The sequence below is a fragment of the Heterodontus francisci genome, chromosome 4 (genome assembly GCF_036365525.1).
Source record: "Heterodontus francisci isolate sHetFra1 chromosome 4, sHetFra1.hap1, whole genome shotgun sequence".
NCBI lineage: Eukaryota > Metazoa > Chordata > Chondrichthyes > Heterodontiformes > Heterodontidae > Heterodontus > Heterodontus francisci.
The window spans coordinates 3659716-3683660 of NC_090374.1; the positions used below are offsets into that span (position 1 = coordinate 3659716).

Below are 23945 nucleotides of genomic sequence, written 5' to 3' on the forward strand. Positions count from 1 at the left end.
GTTCGCGGTCCTGCTCTCGTTATGTTTCGCTCTCCCCCTCCTCTGCGTCAGCTCGCTTGGCCACCCCCCCACCCCCACCTCCACCTCCAACTCCAAAACTCTGATTTAGGAACATAGGAGAAGTAGGCTGTTCAGCCCATTGAGCCTGCTCCGCCATTCAATACAATCATGATTGATCATGCACTTCAATACTATTTTCCCACATTATCCCCATCGTCACACTATAGGAAGGATGTGATTGCACTGGAGAGGGTGCAGACGAGATTCAGCAGGATGTTTCCTGGGCTGGAGCATTTCAGCTATGGAGAGAGATTGAAAAGGCTAGGGTTATTTTCCTTAGAGCAGAGATGGCTGAGGGGGGACCTGATTGAGGGACACAGATAAGGTAGATAGGAAGAAATTTTTTCCCTTGGTGGTGGGGGGCGGGGGGGAGGGGAGTCAATAACCAGGGGCATAGATTTAAGGTAAGGGGCAAGAGGTTTAGAGGGGATTTGAGGAGGAATTTTGTTACCCAGAGAGTGGTTGGAATCTGGAACGCACTGCCTGAAGAGGTGGTAGAGGCAGGAACCCTCACAACATTTAAGAAGTATTTAGATGAGCACTTGAAATGCCATAGCATACAAGGCTACGGGCCAAGTGCTGGAAAATGGGATTAGAATAGATAGGTGCTTGATGGCCGGTGCGGACACAGTGGGCCGGTTTCTGTGCTGTATAACTTTATGACTCTAAGGTGACTAAGGTTGGGGAAGTAAATATTCCAGGGTACACAACATTTTGAAAAGAAAGGCAGAATGGAAAAGGACCCATCCTGATAGTAAAGGATGACATAAGGACATTCGTGAGAAAGGATATTGCTCAGAAGATCAGAAAGTAGAATCCTTAAGGGTGGAGATAAGAAATAAAAAGTGTCAGAAAAAGCTGGTAGAAGTAGTTTATAAGCCCCCTTAACAGTTCTTGTACCACTGGACAGACCACAAAGCAAGAAATAATTGGAACTTGTAACAAAGGCAATGCAATAATCGTGAGGGAGTTTAATATTCAGATAGACTAGACAAATCAAATTGGCAAAGGTAGTCTGGAAGAATGCTTTTGCAACAGTTTCTTCGAACAATATGTGGTAAAACCAACTCGGTTTCAAAGCGACATATTCCAGTCCCAAACAAAAATCTTAAACTTAGACAAAGCCAAATAAACAGGTATGAAAGGGAGACTGGCTAAGACTGATTGGATAAACAGACTAAAAGGTATGGCGGTAAATAAGCAGTGGGCAACCTTGAAAGAAACGATTCAAAATGTTCAATAAAAATACATTCCATTGAAAAATGAAAACAGAGCAAGAAAGATATATATAATGTTGCAAAGAATAGTAGTAAACCTGAGGATTGAGTGTGTTTTAGGAACCAGGAAAGTGCGACCAAAAAGTTGGTAAAAAGGGAAATAATAGAATGAGAGTAAACTAGGCAGGAATATAAAAACAGATTGTAAGAGTTTTTACAAGTATATAAAAAGGACTGTACCTAAATTAAACGTTCATCCCTTCGATGCAGAGACAGGAGAAATTATTATAGGGAATGAGGAAATGACAGACGTTGAACAAATATTTTGTGTCTGTCTTCACAGTAGAAGACACAAATTACATACTACATTTAAAAAGTACTTGGATATCTACTTGAAGAGTTGTAACCTGAACGGCTATGGACCTAGTGAAGTAAGGTGGGATTAGACTGGGTAGCTATCATCTCTGCTTTTCAATTCTATTCCTCCATATCATCTTTGTCGATCTCAATGGACATAATGGGCTGAATGGCCTCTTTCTGTGTCATAAATTTTCCATGTGTTTTGCCAGAAATGGAGGGTAACCAAGGGGCTAATAAGAGTGAGGAACTTAAAGTAATTAATACCAGCACAGAAAAAGTACTGGAGCAACTTAAAGGACTAAAAACTGACAAATCCCCAGATCACGATGGCCTGCATCCTCAGGTTCTATAAGAGGTAGCTGTAGGAATAGTGGGTGCATAGGATTTCCCAAAATTCCCTAGATTCTAGAATGGTCCCAGCAGATTGGAAGTTAGAAAATGTAACTCTGCTATTCAAGAAAGGAGGGAGACGCAAAAACAGGGAATTATTGGCCAGTTAGTCCGACATCAGTGGTCAGCAAAATGCTGGAATCTATTATTAAGGAAGTCTTAACAATGCACTTCGAAAGTCATAGCATCAGACAAAGTCAGCATACATAGTATACGTGGATTTTGAAAAAACGATAAGGTGCCACACAAAAGGTTAATACGCAAGGGCTCATGGATGGAGGATTAGTTAAAGGGCAGAAAGCAGAGTAGGGATAAACATGGCATTTGGCAGGCTGGGACTAGTGGACTGCTGCAAAGATCAGTATTCTATATTAATGACTTAGACGAAGAGACCAAGAGTAATTTTTTTAATTCTTTCATGGGATGTGGCCGGCACTGGCAAGGCCAACATTTGTTGCCCATCCCAACTGAGTGGCTTAAGAGTAAGAGCTGGTAAGAGTCAACCACATTGCTGTGGGTCTGGAGTCACATGTAGGCCAGACCAGGTAAGGATGGTAGATTTCCTTCCCTAAAGGACATTAGTGAATCAGATGGGTTTTTACAACATCAATAATTTCATCGCAACATTACTGAAACTAGCTTTCAATTTCAGATTTTTATTAATTAATCGAATTTACATTCCACCAGCTGCCGTGGTGGGATTTGAACCCATGCCCCAGGGCATTAGCCCTGGCCTCTGGATTACTCATCCAGAGACATTACCACTATGCCACCATCTCCCCATACAAAGTTAAGTGGGAATGTAAGCTGTGGGGTAGACACAAAAAGGCTGCAATATATCGACAGATTAAGTGAGTGGGCAACAAGGTGGAAGATGGAATATATAGTAGGGAAGTGTGAGGTTATTCACTCTGGTATGAAGAATAAAAAAACAGAGAATTTTTTTTTAAAAGGCATGAAACTTGTAAATGTTGATGTTCAGAGAGATTTAGGTGTATTCAAACAAGTAACAATAGCATGCAGGAACGGGAATCAACTGGAAAGGCAAATGGCATGTTGGCATTTATTGCAACGGGACTGGAGAACAAGAATAAGCATGTCTTGCTACAATTTCACTGAGCTTTGGTGAGACCACAGCTGGAGCATTCTGCATAGTTTTGATCTCCTAATCTAAGAAAGGATATACTTGCCTTGGAGGCAATACAGCAAAGGGTCACTAAACTGGTTCCTGGGATGAAAGGGTTATCCTTTGATGAGAGGCTGAGTACATTGGGCTTATATTCCCTGAAGTTTAGCAGAATGAGAGGTGATCTCATTGAAACATACGAGATTCTGAAGGGGCTAGATATGGTTGACGCTGAGAGATTGTTTCCCCTGGCTGGGGAAACTAGAACAGAGGGCCAGTGCCTCAGGATAAGGGGTTGATCATTTAGAACTGAGACCAGGAGAAATTTGTTCACTCAGAGGGTTGTGAATCTTTGAAATTCTCTATCCCAGAAGGTTGCGGACACTCCATTGTTAAGTATATTCAAAACTGACATTGATAGATTTTTGATCTCTCAGGGAATCAAGGGATATGGAGAGTGGGCAGGAAAATGGAGTTCAGATAGATCAACCATGATCATATTGAATGGTGGAGCAGGCTCGAGGGGCCGAATGATCTACTCCTGCTCCTACTGCTAATGTTTTTAACTTGCCAATCAGTCACAACTACCTTCAATTGACCATCAGGAAGGCCAAAGCCATCATTATTGACATTACTTCCTGAAGAATGGTATGTTGGACATCACTGAAACTTACAGCAGAGAAAGAGGGCATTCAGCCTTTGCTGGCTCTATAAAAGTACATTTTTTTAAATTCATTGATGGGATGTGGGCATCACTGGCCAGGCCAGCATTTATTGCCCATCCCTAATTGCCCTTGAGAAGGTGGTGGTGAGATACCTTCCTGAACCACTGCAGTCCTTGTGGTGTAGGTACACCCACAGTGCTGTTAGGAAGGGAGTCCCAGGATTTTGACCCAGCAACAGTGAAGAAATGGCGATATAGTTCCAAGTCAGGATGGTGTGCGACTTGGAGGGGAACTTGCAGGTGGTGGTGTTTGCATACATCTGCTGCCCTTGTCCTTCTAGGTGGTAGAAGTCACGGGTTTTGAAGGTGTTGTTGAAGGAGCCTTGGTGCATTGCTGGTATAAGGACTAGGGGATACAGATTGAAGGTTTTGGGAAAGTAATGCAAAGAGGATGTGAGGAAGAATTTTTTTTACACAGCGAGTGGTAATGAGCAGGAACCCAATGCCCACGAGGGTGATGGAAGCACAGACATCAATGATTGGATAGGCACTTGAAGGAAATAAACTTGCAGGGCTACGGGGATCGAGCAGGGGAGCAGGAGTGACTGGATCGCTCTGCAGAGAGCTGGCATGGACTTAATGGGCCAATTTGCTTCCTTCAGTGGTGTAAATGACTACAACTCAAACACCCACCCACCCTCCAGGGGAGCCAGCTTCTCTCTCACCCTCGAGGGGATCTGGGCTCAGACTGTCACACGCCAACCCTCCAGGAGACACGGGAGCTGGGCATGCATTCATACCCACCCACCCTTGAGGAGAGCTGGGTTAGCACTCATGCCCACCCTCGAAGGATGCTGGGCTCATACTCTCGCTCACCCGCGAGGGGAGCTGGGCTCACATCTCACGCCCACCCTCGAGCAGAACCAGGCTGACATTCTCACACCCTCCCTTGAGGGGAGCTGGGTTAGCACTCATGCCTACCCTCGAAGGGAGCTGGGCTCACACTCTCATGCCCTCCTTCAAGGGGAGCTGGGCTCACATTCACCCTCAAGGGGGAGATGGGAGCTGGGCTCACACTCACACACTTTGGGGTAAATGGGAGCACTCTCACATTCCCTCACTGGGCTCACACACTCTCATTCACATACACCCACCCTGTTTCTGATGGGAGGATCCCTGGCCATCTGCTGACTCCTCTTCATCAGTTCTGCTGTCAGAGTCTGATGTCAGCTCCTGTGGAGGGTTGTGATTGATGTGACTCATGTCCTGCTTCTGAAGATCCTCTGCATCGTCTGACCTGTCAGTGACAAGGCACAGGTTAAAGTAGCACATTGTCTATTTCCCCCATTAGACGAAACCCCTCCCAGTATGGTACTGAACCACACATCCAGGAAGGTAGCAGCTTCTATACCCACACAAAAACAAAATCCTGCAGATGCTAAAAATTTGAAACAAAAATGCTGGAAATACTCAGCTGGTCAGGCAGTCTGTGGAGAGAATAACAAAGTTTACATTTCAGGTTTGTGACCTTTCACCAGAACTGGCAAGGGGAACCCCACAACATACTGCCCTCAAGTCCAAAAAACAACCATTCACTACTACTCTCTGCTTTCTGTCACTCAGTCAATTTCATATCCATGCTGCTAATGTCCTTTTTATTCCATGGGCTGTAACTTTCCTGACAAGCTTGTTATGAGGCATTTTATCAAAAGCCTTTTGGAAGTCCACGTACACCACATCAACTACACTACCCTCATCAACCCTCTCTGTTAGCTCATCAAAAAACTCAATCAAGTTAGTTAAACATGATTGGCCCTCAACAAATCCATGCTTGACTTTCCTTAATTAACCCACATTTGTCCAAGTGACTGTCAATTTTGTCCTGAATTACTGTTTCAAGATTTTCCACCAAGGTTAAACTGACTGGCTTGCAGTTGCTGGACTCATCCTTACACCCTTTCTTGAAATTCTCCAGTCTCTAGCACCACCCCTGTATCTAAAGAGGACTGGAGGATTATTGCTAGTACCTCCACAATTTCCACACTCACTTCCTTCAGTATCCTTGGATGCATCTCATCCAGTCCTGGTTACTTATCAACTTTAAGTACAGCCAGCCTATCTAATATCTCCTCTATCAATTTTTAGCCCATCCAGTGTCTCAGCTCCTCCTCTTACACTATGACTTGGACAGCATCTTCTTCATTGGTAAAGACAGATGCAAAGTATTCATTTAGTAGCTTAGCCATGCCACCTGCCTCCATGCATAAATCATCGTTTTGGTTCTTAATCAGCCTCACTTCTCCTTTTACCACCCTTTACTATTTATATGCCTATAGAAGAATTTTGGATTCCTTGGCTGCCAGTCTCTTCTCTGGGTTGGGGCAAGGAGGTCATTGCCTTTTCTTAACTTGTGAACTATGTCAGGTCCTAAACGAGTTTGAGAATCCCAGCAGTGGCAGGTGTTCCCTGTGCAGTTTGTCAGGCTGGGAATGTTCTCAAGTTCAGCTTCATTTGCTCAATTGCAGTTCTTGTCACCGCATTACAGGACGGATGAGATCGCACTACAAGGTACAAAGATTTACGAGGATGTTGCCAGCCAGGAATGGAGAGGCTAGGGGGAAAGATTGGCTTGGCTGGGGTTGTTTTCTTTGGAACAAAGGAGGTTATGGGAGATTTAATTCAGAAGTATAAAATTATGAGGGACCTAAACAAAGCCTGTCCTGCCCTTTGAATCTTGTCATAGGGAAGCAGCCATCCCTCAGAGGAACTAAAGAACAGGTTTAGAAGCATGGAGTTCTGCTAAACTGAGTGTTACTAGGCAAACGCTTAACTTGGGAATTTGGTAAGTTTGGGAATTCAGTACAATGAAGGAGGTGGTGCTGTGTGGTCTTATACAGAACAAGGAGTGATCCAAGAGAGGAAGCAAGAGACAAGCACACCTGAGAGCTGAAACACAGAGGCATTAATTAGGTGAGCTGGTAGGTGATTGGATGGTGAGTGTTAAAGTTTTTTTTTTACCCTGGGGTAGTTGTTTAAACTGGTACTGGGGAGATATAGTATATTGAATTTGTAGCTTAACTAGTTAAACTACTTAATATACCTACAAACATACGAATTAGGAGGAGTAGGCCACTCGACCCCTCCAGCCTGCTCTGCCATTCAATAAGCTCAAGGCTGAACTGATTACTCCACATTTCCACGTACCCCCGATAACCTTCCACCCCCTTGCTCATCAAGAATCTATCTGCCTCTGCCTTAAAAATATTCAAAGACTCTGCTTCCACTGCCTTTTGAGGAAGAGAATTCTAAAGACTCACGACCCTTTGAGAGAAAAAATTTCTCCTCATCTCTGTCTTAAATAGGCAACCCCTTATTTTTAAACTGTGACCCCTAGTTTGAGATTCTCCCACAAGGGGAAACACCCTTTCCACATCCACCCTGTCAAGACCCCTCAGACTCTCATATGTTTCAATCAAGTCGCTTCTTACTCTTCTAAATTCCAGCGGATACAAGTCTAGCCCGTCCAATCTTTCCATGCAAGAAAGCCCACCCATTCCAGGTATTCGTCCAGTAAACCTTCTCTGTACTGCCTCCAACGCATTTACATCCTTCCTTAAATGAATACTCCAGATGTGGTCTCACCAATGCACTGTATAGCTGAAGCATAACCTCCCTACTTTTGTATTCAATTCCCCTCGCGATAAACGACAACATTCTATTAGCTTCCTTAATTACGTGCTGTACCTGCATACAAACCTTTTACGATTCATGCACTAGGACACCCAGATCCCTCTGCATCTCAAAGCTCTGCAATCTCTCACCATTTAGATAATATGCTTCTTTTTTATTCTTCCTGCTAAAGTAGACAATTTCACACTGTCCCACATTATACTCCATTTGCCAGGTCTTTGCCCACTCACTTTATTTTTTTATTTAGAGATACAGCACTGAAACAGGCCCTTCAGCCCACCGAGTCTGTGCCGACCATCAACCACCCATTTATACTAACCCTACAGTATTCCCTACCTACACTAGGGGCAATTTACAATGGCCAATTTACCTATCAACCTGCAAGTCTTTGGCTGTGGGAGGAAACCGGAGCACCCGGCGGAAACCCACACGGTCACAGGGAGAACTTGCAAACTCCACACAGGCATTACCCAGAATCGAACCCGGGTCCCTGGAGCTGTGAGGCTGTGGTGCTAACCACTGCGCCGCCCACTTAACCTACCTATATCCCTTTGCAAGCTCCTTATGTCCTCTTTACAACTTACTTTCCTACCTATCTTTGTGTCATCAGCAAATTTAGCCACCATACCTTCGGTCTCTTCATCCAAGTCATTTATATAAATTGTAAAAAGTTGAGGTCCCAGCACTGATCCCTGTGTTACACCACTCGTTACATCTTGCCAACCAGAAAATTACCTATTTATGCCTACTCTGTTTCCTGCTAGCTAACCAATCTTCTATCCCTGCCAATATGTTACCCCCTACGCCATGAGCTTTTATTTTCTGCAATAACCTTTGACGTGGCACCTTATCAAATGCCTTCTCCAAATCTAAGTACAATACATCCACCAGTTCCCCTTTATCCACAGCATGTGTAACTCCCTCAAGGAACTCCAATAAATTGGTTAAACATGATTTTCCTTTCACAAAACCACAAAAAATTATCAGTGATATTTCTAAACTTGAAAGCTAATTAAACAAAACACAATAAAGATGGCAGGACAGGTGATGTACAGGCAGCTGTAGTATGTGGGAGCTGGTGACACCAGTATGATCCACTGCAACCACATCTGCAGTAAATGTCTGCAGCTCGAGGAGCTTCAGCTCAGACTTGATGAGCTGGAGCCCGAGATTCGGACACTGCGATGCATCAGGGAGAAAGTTACCCGAACACTTTATTCCAGGAGGCAGGCACACCCCTTAGGCTAGGTACTTCAGGTTTGGTCTGTTCCCAGGGACAGGAGGGTGTGAAGACGAGTAAGGCAGGTTTGGGGATCCACAAGGTAGCAATGAAGGAGCCTTTGCACTTGTCTAAAAGGTTCGAAGTTCTTGCCGCTTGTGTAGACAAGGGTGCAGGGGGCAATTCAAATGGGGGGAGTAAAAAGGAATGTCGTCGTACTAGGGGACAGTATAGTTAGAGGGATAGATACTGTTCTCTGCATTCGAGAGTGAGAGTCTTGAAGGCTGTGTTGCCTGCGTGGTGCCAGGGTTAAGGACATCTCCTCAGGCTTGGAGAGAAACTTGGAGTGGGAGGGGAAGGATCCAGTTGGTGTGGTCTATGTGGGTACCAACAACATAGGTAGGATGAGGAAAGAGGTCTACTAAGGGAGTATGAGCAGCTATGAACACCAAGGCAGTAATCTCTTGATGCAAATTGGCATAGGGTAAATAATATCAGAGTTGAATGTGTGGCTTGAAGATTGGTGTGGGAGAAATGGGTTTTGATTCATGGGGCACTGGCACCAGTATCGGGAAAGAGGGAGCTGTACAATTGGGATGGCCTTCACCTGAACGGCGCTTACCAGTGTCCTGGCGAATTGTATAACTAGGGTTGCAGAGAGGTCTTTAAACTAAATAATGGGGAGGAGGGTTCAGGTGAGGGGAAATTTAAAACGTTAACGAGAAAGGACAGGGCAATAGTGCAGGGAATAATAACCAGTAAGGGTCAGAGCATATAAACATAGTGTACCAGCAAATAGGGTCAGAGTGGGGAAAAATGGTAAAAAGACAGAATTAAAGGCTCTATATCTGAAAGCACACAACATTTGAAACAAGATGGATGACTTGATAGCACCAATAGAAATAAATAGGTATGATACGATAGCCATTACAGAAACATGGTTGCAAGGTGACTAAGGCTGGGAACTAAATATTCAAGGGTATTTGACATTTTGGAAGAATAGGTTGAAAGGAAAAGGAGGTGAGGTAGCTCTGTTCATGAAGGATGAGATCAGCACAGCAGTGAGAAATGATCTTGGCTCAGTCGATCAAAATGTAGAATCAGTTTAAGTGGAGATAAGAAATAGCAAAGAAAAGTCACTGGTGGGAATAGTTTATAGGCCCCCTAACAGTAGCTGCAGAACAGAATATAAATCAAGAAATAATGGGAGCTTGCTTTTTTTTATTCATTCATGGGATGTGGGCGTCACTGGCTATGCCAGCATTTATTGCCCATTCCTAATTGCCCTTGAGAAGGTGGTGGTGAGCTGCCTTCTTGAACCGCTGCAGTCCATTTGGGGTAGGTATACCCACAGTGCTGTTAGGAAGGGAGTTCCAGGATTCTGACCCAGCGACAGTGAAGCAAGGGCGATATAGTTCCAAGTCAGGATGGTGTGTGACTTGGAGGGGAACTTGCAGGTGGTGGTGTTCCCATGCATCTGCTGCCCTTCTCCTTCTAGTTGGTAGAGATCGCGGGTTTGGAAGGTGCTGTCTAAGGAGCCTTGGTGCATTGCTGCAGTGCATCTTGTAGATGGTACACACTGCTGCCACTGTGTGTTGGTTGTGGAGGGGGTGAATGTTTGTAGATGGGGTGCCAATCAAGCGGGCTGCTTTGTTCTGGATGGTGTCGAGCTTCTTGAGTGTTGTTGGAGCTGCGCCCATCCAGGCAAGTGGAGAGTATTCCATCACACTCCTGACTTGTGCCTTGTAGATGGTGGACAGGCTTTGGGGAGTCAGGAGGTGAGTTACTCACCTCAGGATTCCTAGCCTCTGACCTGCTCTTGTAGCCACGGTATTGATATGGCTACTCCAGTTCAGTTTCTGGTCAATGGTAGCCCCTAAGATGTTGATAGTGGGGGATTCAGCAATGGTAATGCCGTTGAATGTCAAGGGGAGATGGTTAGATTCTCTCTTGTTGGAGATGGTCATTGCCTGGCACTTGTGTGGCACGAATGTTACTTGCCACTTATCAGCCCAAGCTTGGATATTGTCCAGGTCTTGCTGCATTTCTACAGACTGCTTCAGTATCCGAGGAGTCACGAATGGTGCTGAACATTGTGCAATCATCAGCGAACATCCCCACTTCTGACATTATGATTGAAGGAAGGTCATTGATAAAGCAGCTGAAGATGGTTGGGCCTAGGACACTATCCTGAGGAACTCCTGCAGTCATGTCCTGGAGCTGAAATGATTGACTTCCAGCAACCACAACCATCTTCCTTTGCACTAGGTATGACTCCAGCCAGCGGATGGTTCCCATTGACCTCAGTTTTTCTAGGGCTCCTTGATGCCATACTCGGTCAATTGCTGCCTTGATGTCAAGGGCAGTCACTCTCACCTCACTTCTTGAGTTCAGCTCTTTTGTCCATGTTTGAACCAAGGCTGTAATGAGGTCAGGAGCCGAGTGGCCCTGGCAGAACCCAAACTGAGCGTCACTGAGCAGGTTATTGCTAAGCAAGTGCCGTTTGATGGCACTGTTGATAACACCTTCCATCACTTTACTGATGATTGAGAGTAGGTTGATGGGGTGGTAATTGGCCGGGTTGGACTTGTCCTGCTTTTTGTGTACAGGACATACCTGGGCAATTTTCCACATTGCAGGGTAGATGCCAGTGTTGGAGCTATAGAACAGCTTGGCTCGGGGAGCAGCAAGTTCTGGAGCACAGGTCTTCTGTACTATTGCTGGAATATTGTCAGGGCCCATCGCCTTTGCAGTATCCAGTGCCTTCAGTCGTTTCTTGATATCACGCAGAGTGAATCGAATCGGCTGAAGTCTGGCATCTGTGATGCTGGGGACTTCAGGAGGAGGCCGAGATGGATCATCAACTCGGCACTTCTGGCTGAGGATTGTTGCAAATGCTTCAGCTTTATCTTTCGCACTGATGTGCTGGGCTCCCCCATCATTGAGGATGGAGATATTTGTGAAGCCACCTCCTCCAGTTGGTTGTTTAATTGTCCACCACCATTCACGGCTGGATGTGGCAGGAATTTAACCCTGAAAAGTGTGAGATGATGCACTTTGGAAGGAGTAATGTGACACGGAAGTATTCAATGAATGGCCTGACACTGGGAAGTTGCGAGGAACAAAGGGACCTTGGCGTGTTTGTCCATAGATCTCTGAAGGCAGAAGGGCAGGTTAATAGGGTGGTGAAAAAGGCATATGGGACACTTGCCTTTATCAATAGAAGCATAGATTACAAAAGCAGGGAGGTTATGTTGGAGTTATATAGAACTTTGATAAGGCCACAGCTGGAGTAGTGTGTGCAATTCTGGTCGTCACATTATAAGAAGGATGTGATTGCACTGGAGGGGGTGCACAGGCGATTCACCAGGATGTTGCCTGGGATGGAACATTTAAGCTATGAAGAGAGGTTGGATAGGCTTGGGTTATTTTCGCTGGAGCAGAGAAGACTGAGGGGTGACCTGATCGAGGTGTACAAGATTATGAGGGGCATGGACAGGGTGGATAGCGAGCAGCTGTTCCCCTTCGTTGAAGGGTCAGTTACGAGGGGACACAAGTTTAAGCTGAGGGGCAGGAGGTTTCAGGGGGATTTGAGGAAGAACTTTTTTACCCAGAGGGTGGTAACGGTCTGGAATGCACTGCCTGGGAGGGTGGTCGAGGCGGGTTGCCTCACATCCTTTAAAAAGTACCTGGATGAGCCCTTAGCACGTCATTACATTCAAGGCTATGGGCCAAGTGCTGGCAAATGGGATTAGGTAGACAAGTCAGGTGTCTTTAATGCATCGGTGCAGACTCGATGGACCGAAGGACCTCTTCTGCACTGTATTATTCCGTGATTCTGTGATTGCGGAGCTTAAATCTGATCCGTTGGTTATGGGATCGCTTAGCTCTGTCTATCACATGCTGCTTACGCAGTTTGGCACACAGATCGGCGTGTGTTGTAGCTTCACCAAGTTGACACATCATTTTGAGGTATGCCTGGTGCTGCTCCTGGCATGCCCTCCTGCACTCTTCATTGAACCAGGGTTGGTCTCCTGGCTTGATGGTAATGGTAGAGTGGCGGATATGCCGGGCCATGAGGTTACAGATTGTGGTTGAGTACAATTCTGCTGCTGCTGATGGCCCACAGCGCCTCATGGATGCCCAGTTTTGCTAGATCTGTTCGAAATCTATCCCATTTAGCACGGTGATAGTACCACACAACACAAAGGAGGGTATCCTCAATGAGAAGGAGGGACTTCGTCTCCACAAGGACTGTGCGGTGGTCACTCCTACCAATACTGTCATGGACAGATGCATCTGCGGCAGGCAGATTGGTGCGGACGAGGTCATGTATGTTTTCCCCTCTTGTTGGTTCCCTCACCACCTGCCGCATACCCAATCTAGCAGATATGTCCTTTAGGACTCGGCCAGCTCGGTCAGTAGTGGTGCTACTGAGCCACTCTTGGTGATGGACATTGAAGTCCCCCACCCAGAGTACATTTTGTGCCCTCGCCACCCTCAGTGCTTCCAAGTGCTGTTCAACATGAAGGAGTACTGAGTCATCAGCTGAGGGAAGGCGGTAGGTGGTAATCAGCAGGAGGTTTCCTTGTCCATGTTTGACCTGATGTCATGAGACGGCATGGGATCCAAAGTCGATATTGAGGACTCCCAGGGCAACTCCCTCCTGACTGTATACCACTGTGCCACCACCTCTTCTGGGTCTGTCCTGCCGGTGGGACAGGACATACCTGGAGATGGTGATGTCAGTGTCTGGGACATTGTCTGTAAGGTATGATTCCGTGAGTATGACTATGTCAGGCTGTTGCTTGACTAGTCTGTGGGACAGCTCTCCCAACTTTGGCACAAGCCCCCAGCTGTTAGTAAGGAGGACTTTGCAGGGTCGACAGGGCTGGGTTTGCCGTTGTAGTTTCCGGTACCTAGGTCGATGCCGGGTGGTCCATCCGGTTTCATTCCTTTTTATTGACTTTGTAGTGATTAGGTGCAACTGAGTGGCTTGCTAGGCCATTTCAGAGGGCATGTAAGAGTCAAACACATTGCTGTGGGTCTGGAGTCACATGTAGGCCAGACCAGGTAAGGACAGCAGATTTCCTTCCCTAAAGGACATTAGTGAACCAGATGGGTTTTTACAACAATCGACAATGGTTTCATGGCCATCAGTAGACCAGCTTTTAATTCCAGATTTATGAATTGAATTCAAATTCCACCTTCTGCTGTGGTGGGATTTGAACCCATGTCCCCAGAGCAATACCCTGGTCTCTGGGTTACTAGTCCAGTGACAATACCACTACGTCACCGCCTCCCCTTGTAGGAAAGGTACTGCAACAATCATGGGCAATTTTAATCTTCATATCCATTGGATGAATCCAAGTGGCAAAGGTAGTCTGTAGGATGAGTTCATAAAGTATATTAGGGACAGTTTCTTAAAATACATTCTGGAACCAACCCGGGAGCAGTCTATTTTAGACCTGCTAATGTGTAATGTGACAGGATTAATAAATGATCTCATAGTAAAGGCAAGACTGATCATAACATTATAATTTTACATTCAGTTTGAGGGTGAGAAGTTTGGGTCTGAAACTAGTGTCTTAAACTTAACCAAAGACAATTACAAGGTCATGAAGTCAGAGTTCGCTAAAGTGGACTGGGAAAATAAGTTGAAAGGTAAGACAGTAGAGAAGCAGTGGCAGACATTTAAGGAGATATTTCATAACTTTCAACGAAGATACATACTATTGAGAAAGAAAGACTCTTTGAAAAGGATGCAACATCTGTGGCCAACTAAGGAAGTTAAGGATGGTATCAACAGGAGAGGAAAGGTATACAAAGCTGCACATATTAGCGATAGGCCAGAAGAATAGGAAAGTTTTAGAAACCAGCAGAGGATGACCAAAAAAAAGTAAAAAGGGATAAATTAGTGTGAGAGTAAACTAGCAAGAAATAAAAACAAACAGTTAAAGCTTCTACAAATATATAATATGGAAGACAGTTGCTAAAGTAAGTGCTGGTTCCTTAGAGGATGAGACTGGGAATTAATAATGGGAAACAAGGAAATTGCAGAGACTTTGGACAAGTATTTTGTAACTGTCTTCACAGTAGAAGACACAAAAAAACACCCCATGAATAGAAAATCAAGAGGCAAAAGGGAGGGAAAAACTTAAAACAATCACTATCACCAGAGAAAAGGAATGGGAAAATTAATGGAACTAAAGGCTGACAAGTCCCCTGGACCTGATGGCCTGTAACGTTGGGTCTTAAAGGAAGTGGCTACAGAGATAGTGGATGCATTGGTTGTAATCTTGCAAAATTCCCTAGATTCTGGAAAGGTCCCAGCAGATGGGAAAACTGCAAATGTTACACCTCTATTCAAGAAAAGAAGGGGGAAGGGGGAACACGGCAGAAAGAAGGAAACTATAGACCAGTTAGCTCAACACGTCATTAGGAAAATGCTAGAATCTGTATTAAGGAAATCGTAACAGGGCATTTAGAAAATCATAATACATTCAGGCAGAGTCAACATGGTTTCATGAAAGGGAAATCAGGTTTGACAAATTTATTACAATTCTTTGACGACGTAACAAGCAGGGTGGATAAAGGGGAACCAGTAGATGTAGTGTATTTGGAATACCAAAAGGCATTTGATAGGTTCCACATAAAAGGTTACTACACAACAACCCCTGGTGTTGGGGGTAATATATTAGCATGGATAGAGGATTGGCTAACTAACAGGAAACAGAGTGTGGGTAAATGGGGCATTTTCAGGTTGACAAACTGTAACTAGTGGAGTACCACAGGGATCAGTGATGAGGCCTCAACTATTTACAATTTATATTAATGACTTGGATGAAGGGAGTGAGTGTATTGAAACCACATTCACGGATAATACAAAGATAGGTAGGAAAGCAAGTTATAAGGAGGACACAAAGTGTCAGCAAAGTGATTTAGATAGGTTGGCAGATGGAGTATAATGGGGGAAAATGTGAAGTTGTCCACTTTGGCAGGAAGAATAAAAAAGCAGAATATTATTTACATGGAGAGAGACTGCAGAATACGTGAAAGAGGGATCTGGGTGTCCTCGGACATGAAGCACAAAATGTTAGCATGCAGGTACAGCAAGTACTTAGGTAATGCCATGAATGTGCTTCCATTATTAATACTTTTGAGGACTTGAGTTCAAAAGACCTCGTAAATTACCTGAGGAGATGCTGGACTTGCTTTTTTTTTAAAGGGGCACTGGAAGGACACTTGGGACTTTGTTTAAAAACCAACACTTACTGGAAGTCACATGTCTTAAGCAAAGCAAACAGCAGGAGCCTTGCTGGCTATTGGAGTTGTTTAGAGAAGTCACCTGTCTAGATTTATGGTGATCAGGAGTTGGTTTTGATTCTGAACTGTTTGAATGGGCAGTTGGTGTGCATCCTGCGAACAGAGAAGTCACCCAACTCATCCTTTGCCACCTGTGTTGAAAAATCTTCTCAGAATCCAGTGATAGCTGATCCCACTGATGCTGTAATTCTCCCAAATAGCCTGCAAGACTACTCAGCATCTCCTGAACAGAACTGTTCCAGGAAGATCCCAGTGATAACCGCATGTGTCTAGTGACACCCGTCTACATGTACCAGGGTGCCAGACTGAACATCATCTGACACATTTCATAATTTATCCTTTTTTCTTCAAGAATTACAATTTTTTTTTGTAACGTTGATCTTCTTTATTTTTTCTTTAACCGGTGTGTGTGTGTTTGTGTTTGTCTGTGTTGGGTTATTTAGAAGGGAATATATTTATACTTTCATATTTCAGCTTGTGTGTTGATAAACTTTTAAACTTTGCATCTTTATTGAATAAGTCTTCTTTTATAACAAATTTATAATTCTGTTGTTGATTAAAGAAACCTAGTTGGTGGATTTCTATTCTGAAACTAATATAGATAAAGTATATAATTGGCGGTATTGGTAACTGGGTAAAACATTTAAATATATGTTGTGACCCATGGAGAAGTGGAACTAGAGAAAGACAGTGCACTTCTCCAACCTCGGTCGTAACAGAAGGCAAATGGATCGTTTGCATTTACTGCAAGTGGGATGGAGTATAAATGTAGGGAAATCTTGCTATAACTGTACAGGACATCGGTTAGTCCACGCCTACAGTACTGCAGTGTTGTTCTCCTTACTTAAGGAGGGATATTCTTGCATTGGAAGCATTTCAGAGAAGGTTCACTAGGTTGCTTCCTGGATCAAGGGGTTGTCTTATGAGGAGAGGTTGAGCAGGTTGGGCCTATACACATTGGAGTTTATAAGATTCTGAGGAGCTGAAAGGGTTGGATACTGAGAATACATTTTCTCTCAGGAGGATGGAATCCAGAACCAGGCGCCACATATTCAAAATAAGTGGTCTCTTTTAAGACGGTGATGAAGAGGAATTTCTTCTCTCTGGAGGCTGTTAGTCTATGAAATTCTCTTCCCCAGACAGCAGTGAAGGCTGAGTTATTAGAAACATAGAAAATAGGTGCAGGAGTAGGCCATTCGGCCCTTCGAGCCTGCACCGCCATTCAATACAATCATGGCTGATCGTCCAAACTCAGTACCCTGTTGCTGCTTTCTCCCCGTATTCCTTGATTCCTTTAGCCTTAAGAACAAAATCTAACTCTTTCTTGAATATATTTAATGATTTGGCCTCAACTTTATTCTGTGGTAGAGAATTCCACAGGTTCACCACTCTCTGGGTGAAGAAATCTCTCCTCATCTCAGTCCTGAAAGGTTTACCCCTTATCCTTAGACTGTGATCCCTGGTCCTGGACTCCCCCACCATCGGGAACATCCTTCCTGCATCTAGTCTGTCCAGTCCTGTTAGAATTTTGTAGGTTTCTATGAGATCTCCTCTCATTCTTCTAAACTCTAGTGAATACAAGCCTAGTCGACACAATCTCTCTTCATACGTCAGTCCTGCCATCTCAGGAATCAGTCTGGTGAACCTTTGCTGCACTCCCTCCATAGCAAGAACATCCTTCTTCAGATAAGGAGACCAAAACTGCACACAATAAACCAGATGTGGTCTCACCAAGACCTTGTACAATTGCAGAAAGACATCCTTGCTCCTGTACTTGAATCCTCTCGCTATGAAGGCCAACATACCATTTGCTTTCTTAACTGCCTGCTGCACCTGCAAGCTTACTTTCAGCGACTGGTGCACAAGGACACCCAGGTCTCGCTGCACCTCCCCCTTTCACAATCTATCACCGTTCAGATAATAATCTGCCTCTGTTTTTGCCACCAAAGTGGATAACCTCACATTTATCCACATTATACTGCATCTGCCATGTATTTGCCCACTCACTCAACTTGTCCAAATCACACTGCAGCTTCTCTGCATCCTCCTCACAGCTCACACTCCCCCCCAGCTTTGTGTCATCTGTAAACTTGGATATATTACATTTAATTCCCTCATCTATATCATTAATTTATATTGTGAATAACTGGGGTCCTAGCACTGATCCCTGCAGTACCCCACTAGTCACTGCCTGCCACTCTGAAAAAGACCCGTTTATTCCTACTCTTTTGTTTCCTGTCTGCCAACCAATTCTCAATCCATGTCAGTACCTTACCCCGAATCCCATTTAATTTTGCACACTAATCTCTTATGTGGGACCTTATCGAAAGCCTTCTAAAAGTCCAAATACACCACATCCACCGCTTCTGCCTTATCTATTCTACTAGTTACATCCTCAAAAGATTCCAGTAGATTTGTCAAGCATGATTTCCCTTTCTTAAATCCATGTTGACTTTGTCCGATCCTGTCATTGTTTTCCAAGTGCTCTGCTGTTACATTTTTTATAATGGACTCTAGCATTTTCCCCACTACTGATGTCAGGCTGACTGGTCTATAATTCCCTGTTTTCTCTCTACCTCCTTTTTTAAATAGTGGGGTTACATTAGCTACCCTCCAATCTGTTGGAACTGTTCCAGAGTCTATAGAATTTTGAAAAATGACCAGCAATGCATCTACCATTTCAAGGGCCACTTCCTTAAGTACTCTGCGATGTAGACTATCAGGCCCTGGGGATTTATCAGCCTTCAATCCCATCAATTTCCCTAACACCATTTCTCTACTAATACTGATTTCATGCAGTTCCTCCTGTTTCCTCCTTTGTGAAGACAGAACCAAAGTATGTATTTAATTGCTCTGCCATTTCTTTGTTCCCCATTATAAATTCCCCATTTCTGACTGTAAGGGACTCACATCTGACTTCACTAATCTTTTTCTCTTCACATATCTATAGAAACTATTACAGTCAGTTTTTATGTTCTCTGCAAGCTTACTCTCATACTCTATTTTCCTCTTCTTAATCAATCCTTTGTCCTCCTTTGTTGAATTCTAAACTGCTCCCAATCCTCAGGTTTGCTGCTTGTTCTGGCCATTTTATATTTCTCCTCCTTGGATCTAATACTATTCCTAATTTCTTTCGTAAGCCACAGTTGAGATACCCTTCCTGTTTTATTTTTACGGCAGACAGGAATGAACAATTGTTGTAATTCATCCATGTGCTCTTTAAATGCTAGACATTGCCTATCCACTGTCAACCCTTTAAGTAATGTTCCCCAATCTATCATAGCCAACTGGTACCTCATACCTTCATAGATTCCTTTATTTAGATTCTGGACCCTAGTCTCGGGATTAACTCTCTCACTCTCCATCTTACTAAAGAATTTTATCATGTTATGGTCTTCCCCAAGGGACCCCATACAACAAGATTGTTAACTAATCCTTTCTCATTACACAATACCCAGTCTAGGATGGCCTGTTCTCCAGTTGGTTCCTCACCGTATTGGTCCAAAAAACCATCACGTACGCACTCAAGGAACTCCTCCTCCACAGTATTATTGCTAATTTGGTTTGCCCAATCTATAGGTAGATTAAACGCAGCCATAATTACAGTTGCACCCTTATTGCATGCATCTCTAATTTCCTGTTTAATGCCATCCTCTACATCACCACTGCTGTTCGGGGGTCTGTATACAACCCCCACCAATGTTTTCTGCCCCTTGGTGTTAAAAAAAAACGGGAATTGGCTGCTCTCTGATTTGGGAGCCTGAGTGAATCAACGAGGTGCAGCTGACTGTGGCTGTGTGCAGAGGTTGGAGGCTGCAGGCTGTGTGACTGCTGCAAGAGGGAGATTCAAACTGAAACAGAAGTTTTTTGGTGTTTCTTAGCTCCACCCATACAGATTCCACATCAGGATTCACTGAGCTAATATCCTTCCTCACTATTGTATTGATTTTCTCTTTTACTAGCAATGTTACTCCACCTCCTTTCCTTTTTTCCCTGTCCTTCCTAAATATTGAATACCCCTGGATGTTCGTTTCCCATCCTTGGTCACCCTGCAGCCATGTCTCCGTAATCGCAACTATATCTATCCATTTACATCTATTTGCATGGTTAATTCGCCCACCTTATTGCGAATACTCCGCGCATTGAGACACAATGCCTTTAGGCTTGTCTTTTTAATATTCTTTGTCATCTTAGCATTATTTCGCACTATGGCCCTATTTGTTTCTTGCCCTTGATTTCTATGCCTTCCACTTTTGTCTTTTTGTTTCCAGTCTTTCGTTTCTATCCTTGTTTCCTCTTCCTCAGTTTCGCTGCTCAGGTTCCCATCCCCCTGCCGTTCTAGTTTAAATCCTCCCGAACAGCACTAGCAAACGCCCCTGCGAGGACATTGGTTCCGGTCCTGCCTGGGTGTAACCCGTCCCGCTTGTACAGGTCCCAACTTCCCCACAACCGGTCCCGATGTCCCAGGAATCTAAATCCCTCCTTCCCGCACCATTTCTCCAGCCACGCATTCATCTGGTCTATTCTCCTGTTCCTATACTCGCTATCACGTGGCACAGGAAGTAATCCTGAGACTACGACCTTTGAGGTCCTGCTTTTTAATTTAGCTCCTGACTCCTTAAATCCATCTTGCAGGACCTCATCCCTTTTTCTACCTATGTCGTTGGTACCGACATGTACCACGACCACTGGCTGTTCACCCTTCCCCTTCAGAATGTGCTGCAGCCGCTCTGTGACATCCTTGAGCCTAGCACCAGAGAGCAACATACCATCCTGGAATCTCGTTTGCGGCCACAGAAATGCCTCTCTGTTCCCCTTACGATCGAATCCCCTATCACTGAATATATTCAAGGCCGAGTTAGACAGAATTTTGATCTACAAGGGCCTGAATGGCCTACTCTGCTCCTATTTCTAATGTTCTTTTATTTGAATGGGATAAGCATCAAGGACACTTCCTCCACCATCAGTGTTCTTTAACACAAATGGCTCCAAGTTCCTCTATGTTAGGCCGGTTAGCTCAGTTGGCTAGAAGGCTAGCATGTGGCTCAAAGTAACAAACAGCACAGGTTCAATTCCCACTCCGGCTGAGGTAGACTTGGGAACATGCCTCTTCACCCTGTCCATGTTGCTAGTCTGTGACACAACTAAAGCAGAAGCAGAAGTTACAGATGTCACATTCTGTTCATAACTGTTCATGGACTCAATCACCACAGCACTTAAATGTTCAAGGCCCTCAGCCTTGCTTCTGGAGGGTTCATTGGACCCTCCTTAAGATCAGTAACTCTGCCACATTTGTGATAATCGTCTAGACTTACTGTATGAAAGGTCCAACATGTCCTTCAATACTAGGCTCCAAACCCAAGACAGGGGTCCCCAAAGATCCAGGGTAGCCTGTATCCACACTGCTCTCCCTGTCCAAATTCAGCCTGGGCTGCTCGGGCTGGTACACAGTGCCCACAATGAACTGTCTCTCAGAATCCTGCAAACAAGACATTACAATAATTCAATAAAGCATAGCTCAGAATGAGAAAAAGAGACTTTCATTTATATAGTGCCTTTCACGAGCACAGGACATCCTAAAGCACTTTCCAGCCATTGGATTCTGTTTTTAAGTGTAGTCACTGCTGGAATGAAGGAAACAGGGCAGACAATTTGCACACAGGAAGCTCCCACAGACAGGAATGTTTTTGTGATGTTGATTGAGGGATAAATATTGGTCAGGACACCGAGAAGAACTCCCCTGCTCTTCTTCAAAATTGTGGGATTGTGAGGGCGGCACAGTGGCACAGTGGTTAGCACCGCAGCCTCACAGCTCCAGCGACCCGGGTTCAATTCTGGGTACTGCCTGTGTGGAGTTTGCAAGTTCTCCCTGTGTCTGCGTGGGTTTTCCCCGGGTGCTCCGGTTTCCTCCCACAGCCAAAGACTTGCAGGTGATAGGTAAATTGGCCATTATAAATTGCCCCTAGTGTCGGTAGGTGATAGGGAATAAGGGATTACTGCAGGGTTAGTATAAATGGGTGGTTGTTGGTCGGCACAGACTCGGTGGGCCGAAGGGCCTGTTTCAGTGCTGTATCTCTAAATAACTAAATAAATTTACTCCACCTGAAAGGGCAAACGGGGCCTCAATTAACCATCTCATTCAAAAGATAACACCTCTGATAGCATTCCCCCAGTACTGCACTGGAGTGTCAGCCTTGATTTCTGTGCTAAGAGTGCTACCAAGTGAGCCACAGCTGACATCAACTGAGCATCACAAGGCTCCCCTTCTGCCCTGACAGTTATAAAATTAACAGGCTTAAGGAGTGCCCGCCAACTTCCCTCAGCAAGATGCTGGCCTTGCTCATATCCTGGGAATAAAGGAAATCTGCAGTGACAGCAGTGCATGGGCCTCAGTGACAGCACTACTGGGCCTCAGCAGCCTTCAGAGCCACAAAATTGCAGGCTGATATTCTACTGAGCTGAATGGTCTAAAGGTCAGTGTCTAAAGTTAGAGTGAATGGGAGGAGAGAAATGAACAGGTAGAAGTAGAATCAGTGTGACAAAGAGGAAGGATTCAGAGAATAGACAAGAGGGCGAGGGAAGGGGGGGAGGGGAAGGGAGCACCCACTGTGATGCTATGTACTGCGGACCAGTAAATGCCAGGTTGTATACCAAGTCTGTGCTGGTCTAAACAGGTGGCCAGTGTTCCTGATGACTATCCTGATGAGGGCAATGCAGTTGATGTGTTTTTTTTCCTATTCTTTCATGGGATGTGGGCGTCACCTGCAAGTCCAGCATTTGTTGCCCATCCCGAATTGCCCTTGACAACTGAGTGGCTTGCTAAGCCATTTCAGAGGGCATTTAAGAGTCAACCACATTGCTGTGGGTCTGGAGTCACATGTAGGCCAGACCAGGTAAGGACAGCAGATTTCCTTCCCTAACCAGACTGATTTTTATAACAATCGACAATGGTTTCATGGTCTCCATTAGACTAGCTTTTAATTCCAGATTTTTATTAATTGAATTCAAATTTCACCATCTGTCATGGTGGGATTCAAACCCATGTCCCCAGAGCATTAGCCTGGGCTGTGGATTACTAGTCCAGGACATTACCACGAGACCATCGCCTCCCGCATGGACATGGACTTCCAAAAGACATTTGATACAGTGACACACAACAGACTTGTGAGAAAACTTATTAGCTCATGGAATAAAAGGGACAGTAGCAAGATGAATACGGAATTGGTTGAGTGACAGGAAACAAAAAGTAATGATTAATGGATATTTTTCAGGCTGGAGGAACCCCTCCATCGCCTTTGTTCGGCAGAGAGTTTCATCTGTTGACTTTTTAAAATTAAAATAAAACCACCCAGTTTGTATATTTGATTAATGGCTGTTTTTCAGGCTGGAGGAAAGTTTGTAGTGGAGTTCCCCAGGGGTCAGTGTTGGGACTTTGCTTTTCCTGATATATATTAATAACCTAGACCTTGATGTACAGGGCACAATTTCAAAGTTTGCGCATGATACAAAACTTGGAAGCATTGTGAACTGTGAGGAGGATAGTGTAGAACTTCAAAAGGACAGAGACAAGTTGGTGGAATGTGCAGACAGGTGGCAGATGAAGTTCAATGCCGAGAAATGTGAAGGGATTCATTTTGGTAAGAAGAACATGGAGCGACAATATAGAATAAAGGGTACAATTCTAAAGGGGGTGCAGGAGCAGAGGGACCTGGGTGTATATGTGCATAAGTCACTGAAGATGGCAGGACAGGTTGAGAGAGCGGTTAATAAAGCATACAGTATCCTGGGCTTTAGTAATAGGGACATAGAGTACAAGAGCAAGGAGGTTATGTTGAACTTGTATAAAACACTAGTTTGGCCTCAGCTGGAGTATTGTGTCCAGTTCTGGATGTC

General features: G+C 44.6%; 1 protein-coding gene across 8 annotated transcripts in view; it reads right to left on the bottom strand.

Annotated features, from left to right (window-relative positions):
- Positions 1–23945, bottom strand: part of cplane1 (ciliogenesis and planar polarity effector 1) — a 306978-nt gene that overhangs the window by 153932 nt on the left and 129101 nt on the right. For all 8 annotated transcript variants that reach the window (XM_068029092.1, XM_068029085.1, XM_068029087.1 and 5 more), the window contains exons 27-28: positions 21368–21531; positions 4972–5114 (exon numbers count right to left, since the gene is read on the bottom strand). In XM_068029092.1, the coding sequence (XP_067885193.1) occupies positions 4972–5114; positions 21368–21531 (307 nt within the window). The remainder of the gene's footprint in view (positions 1–4971; positions 5115–21367; positions 21532–23945) is intronic.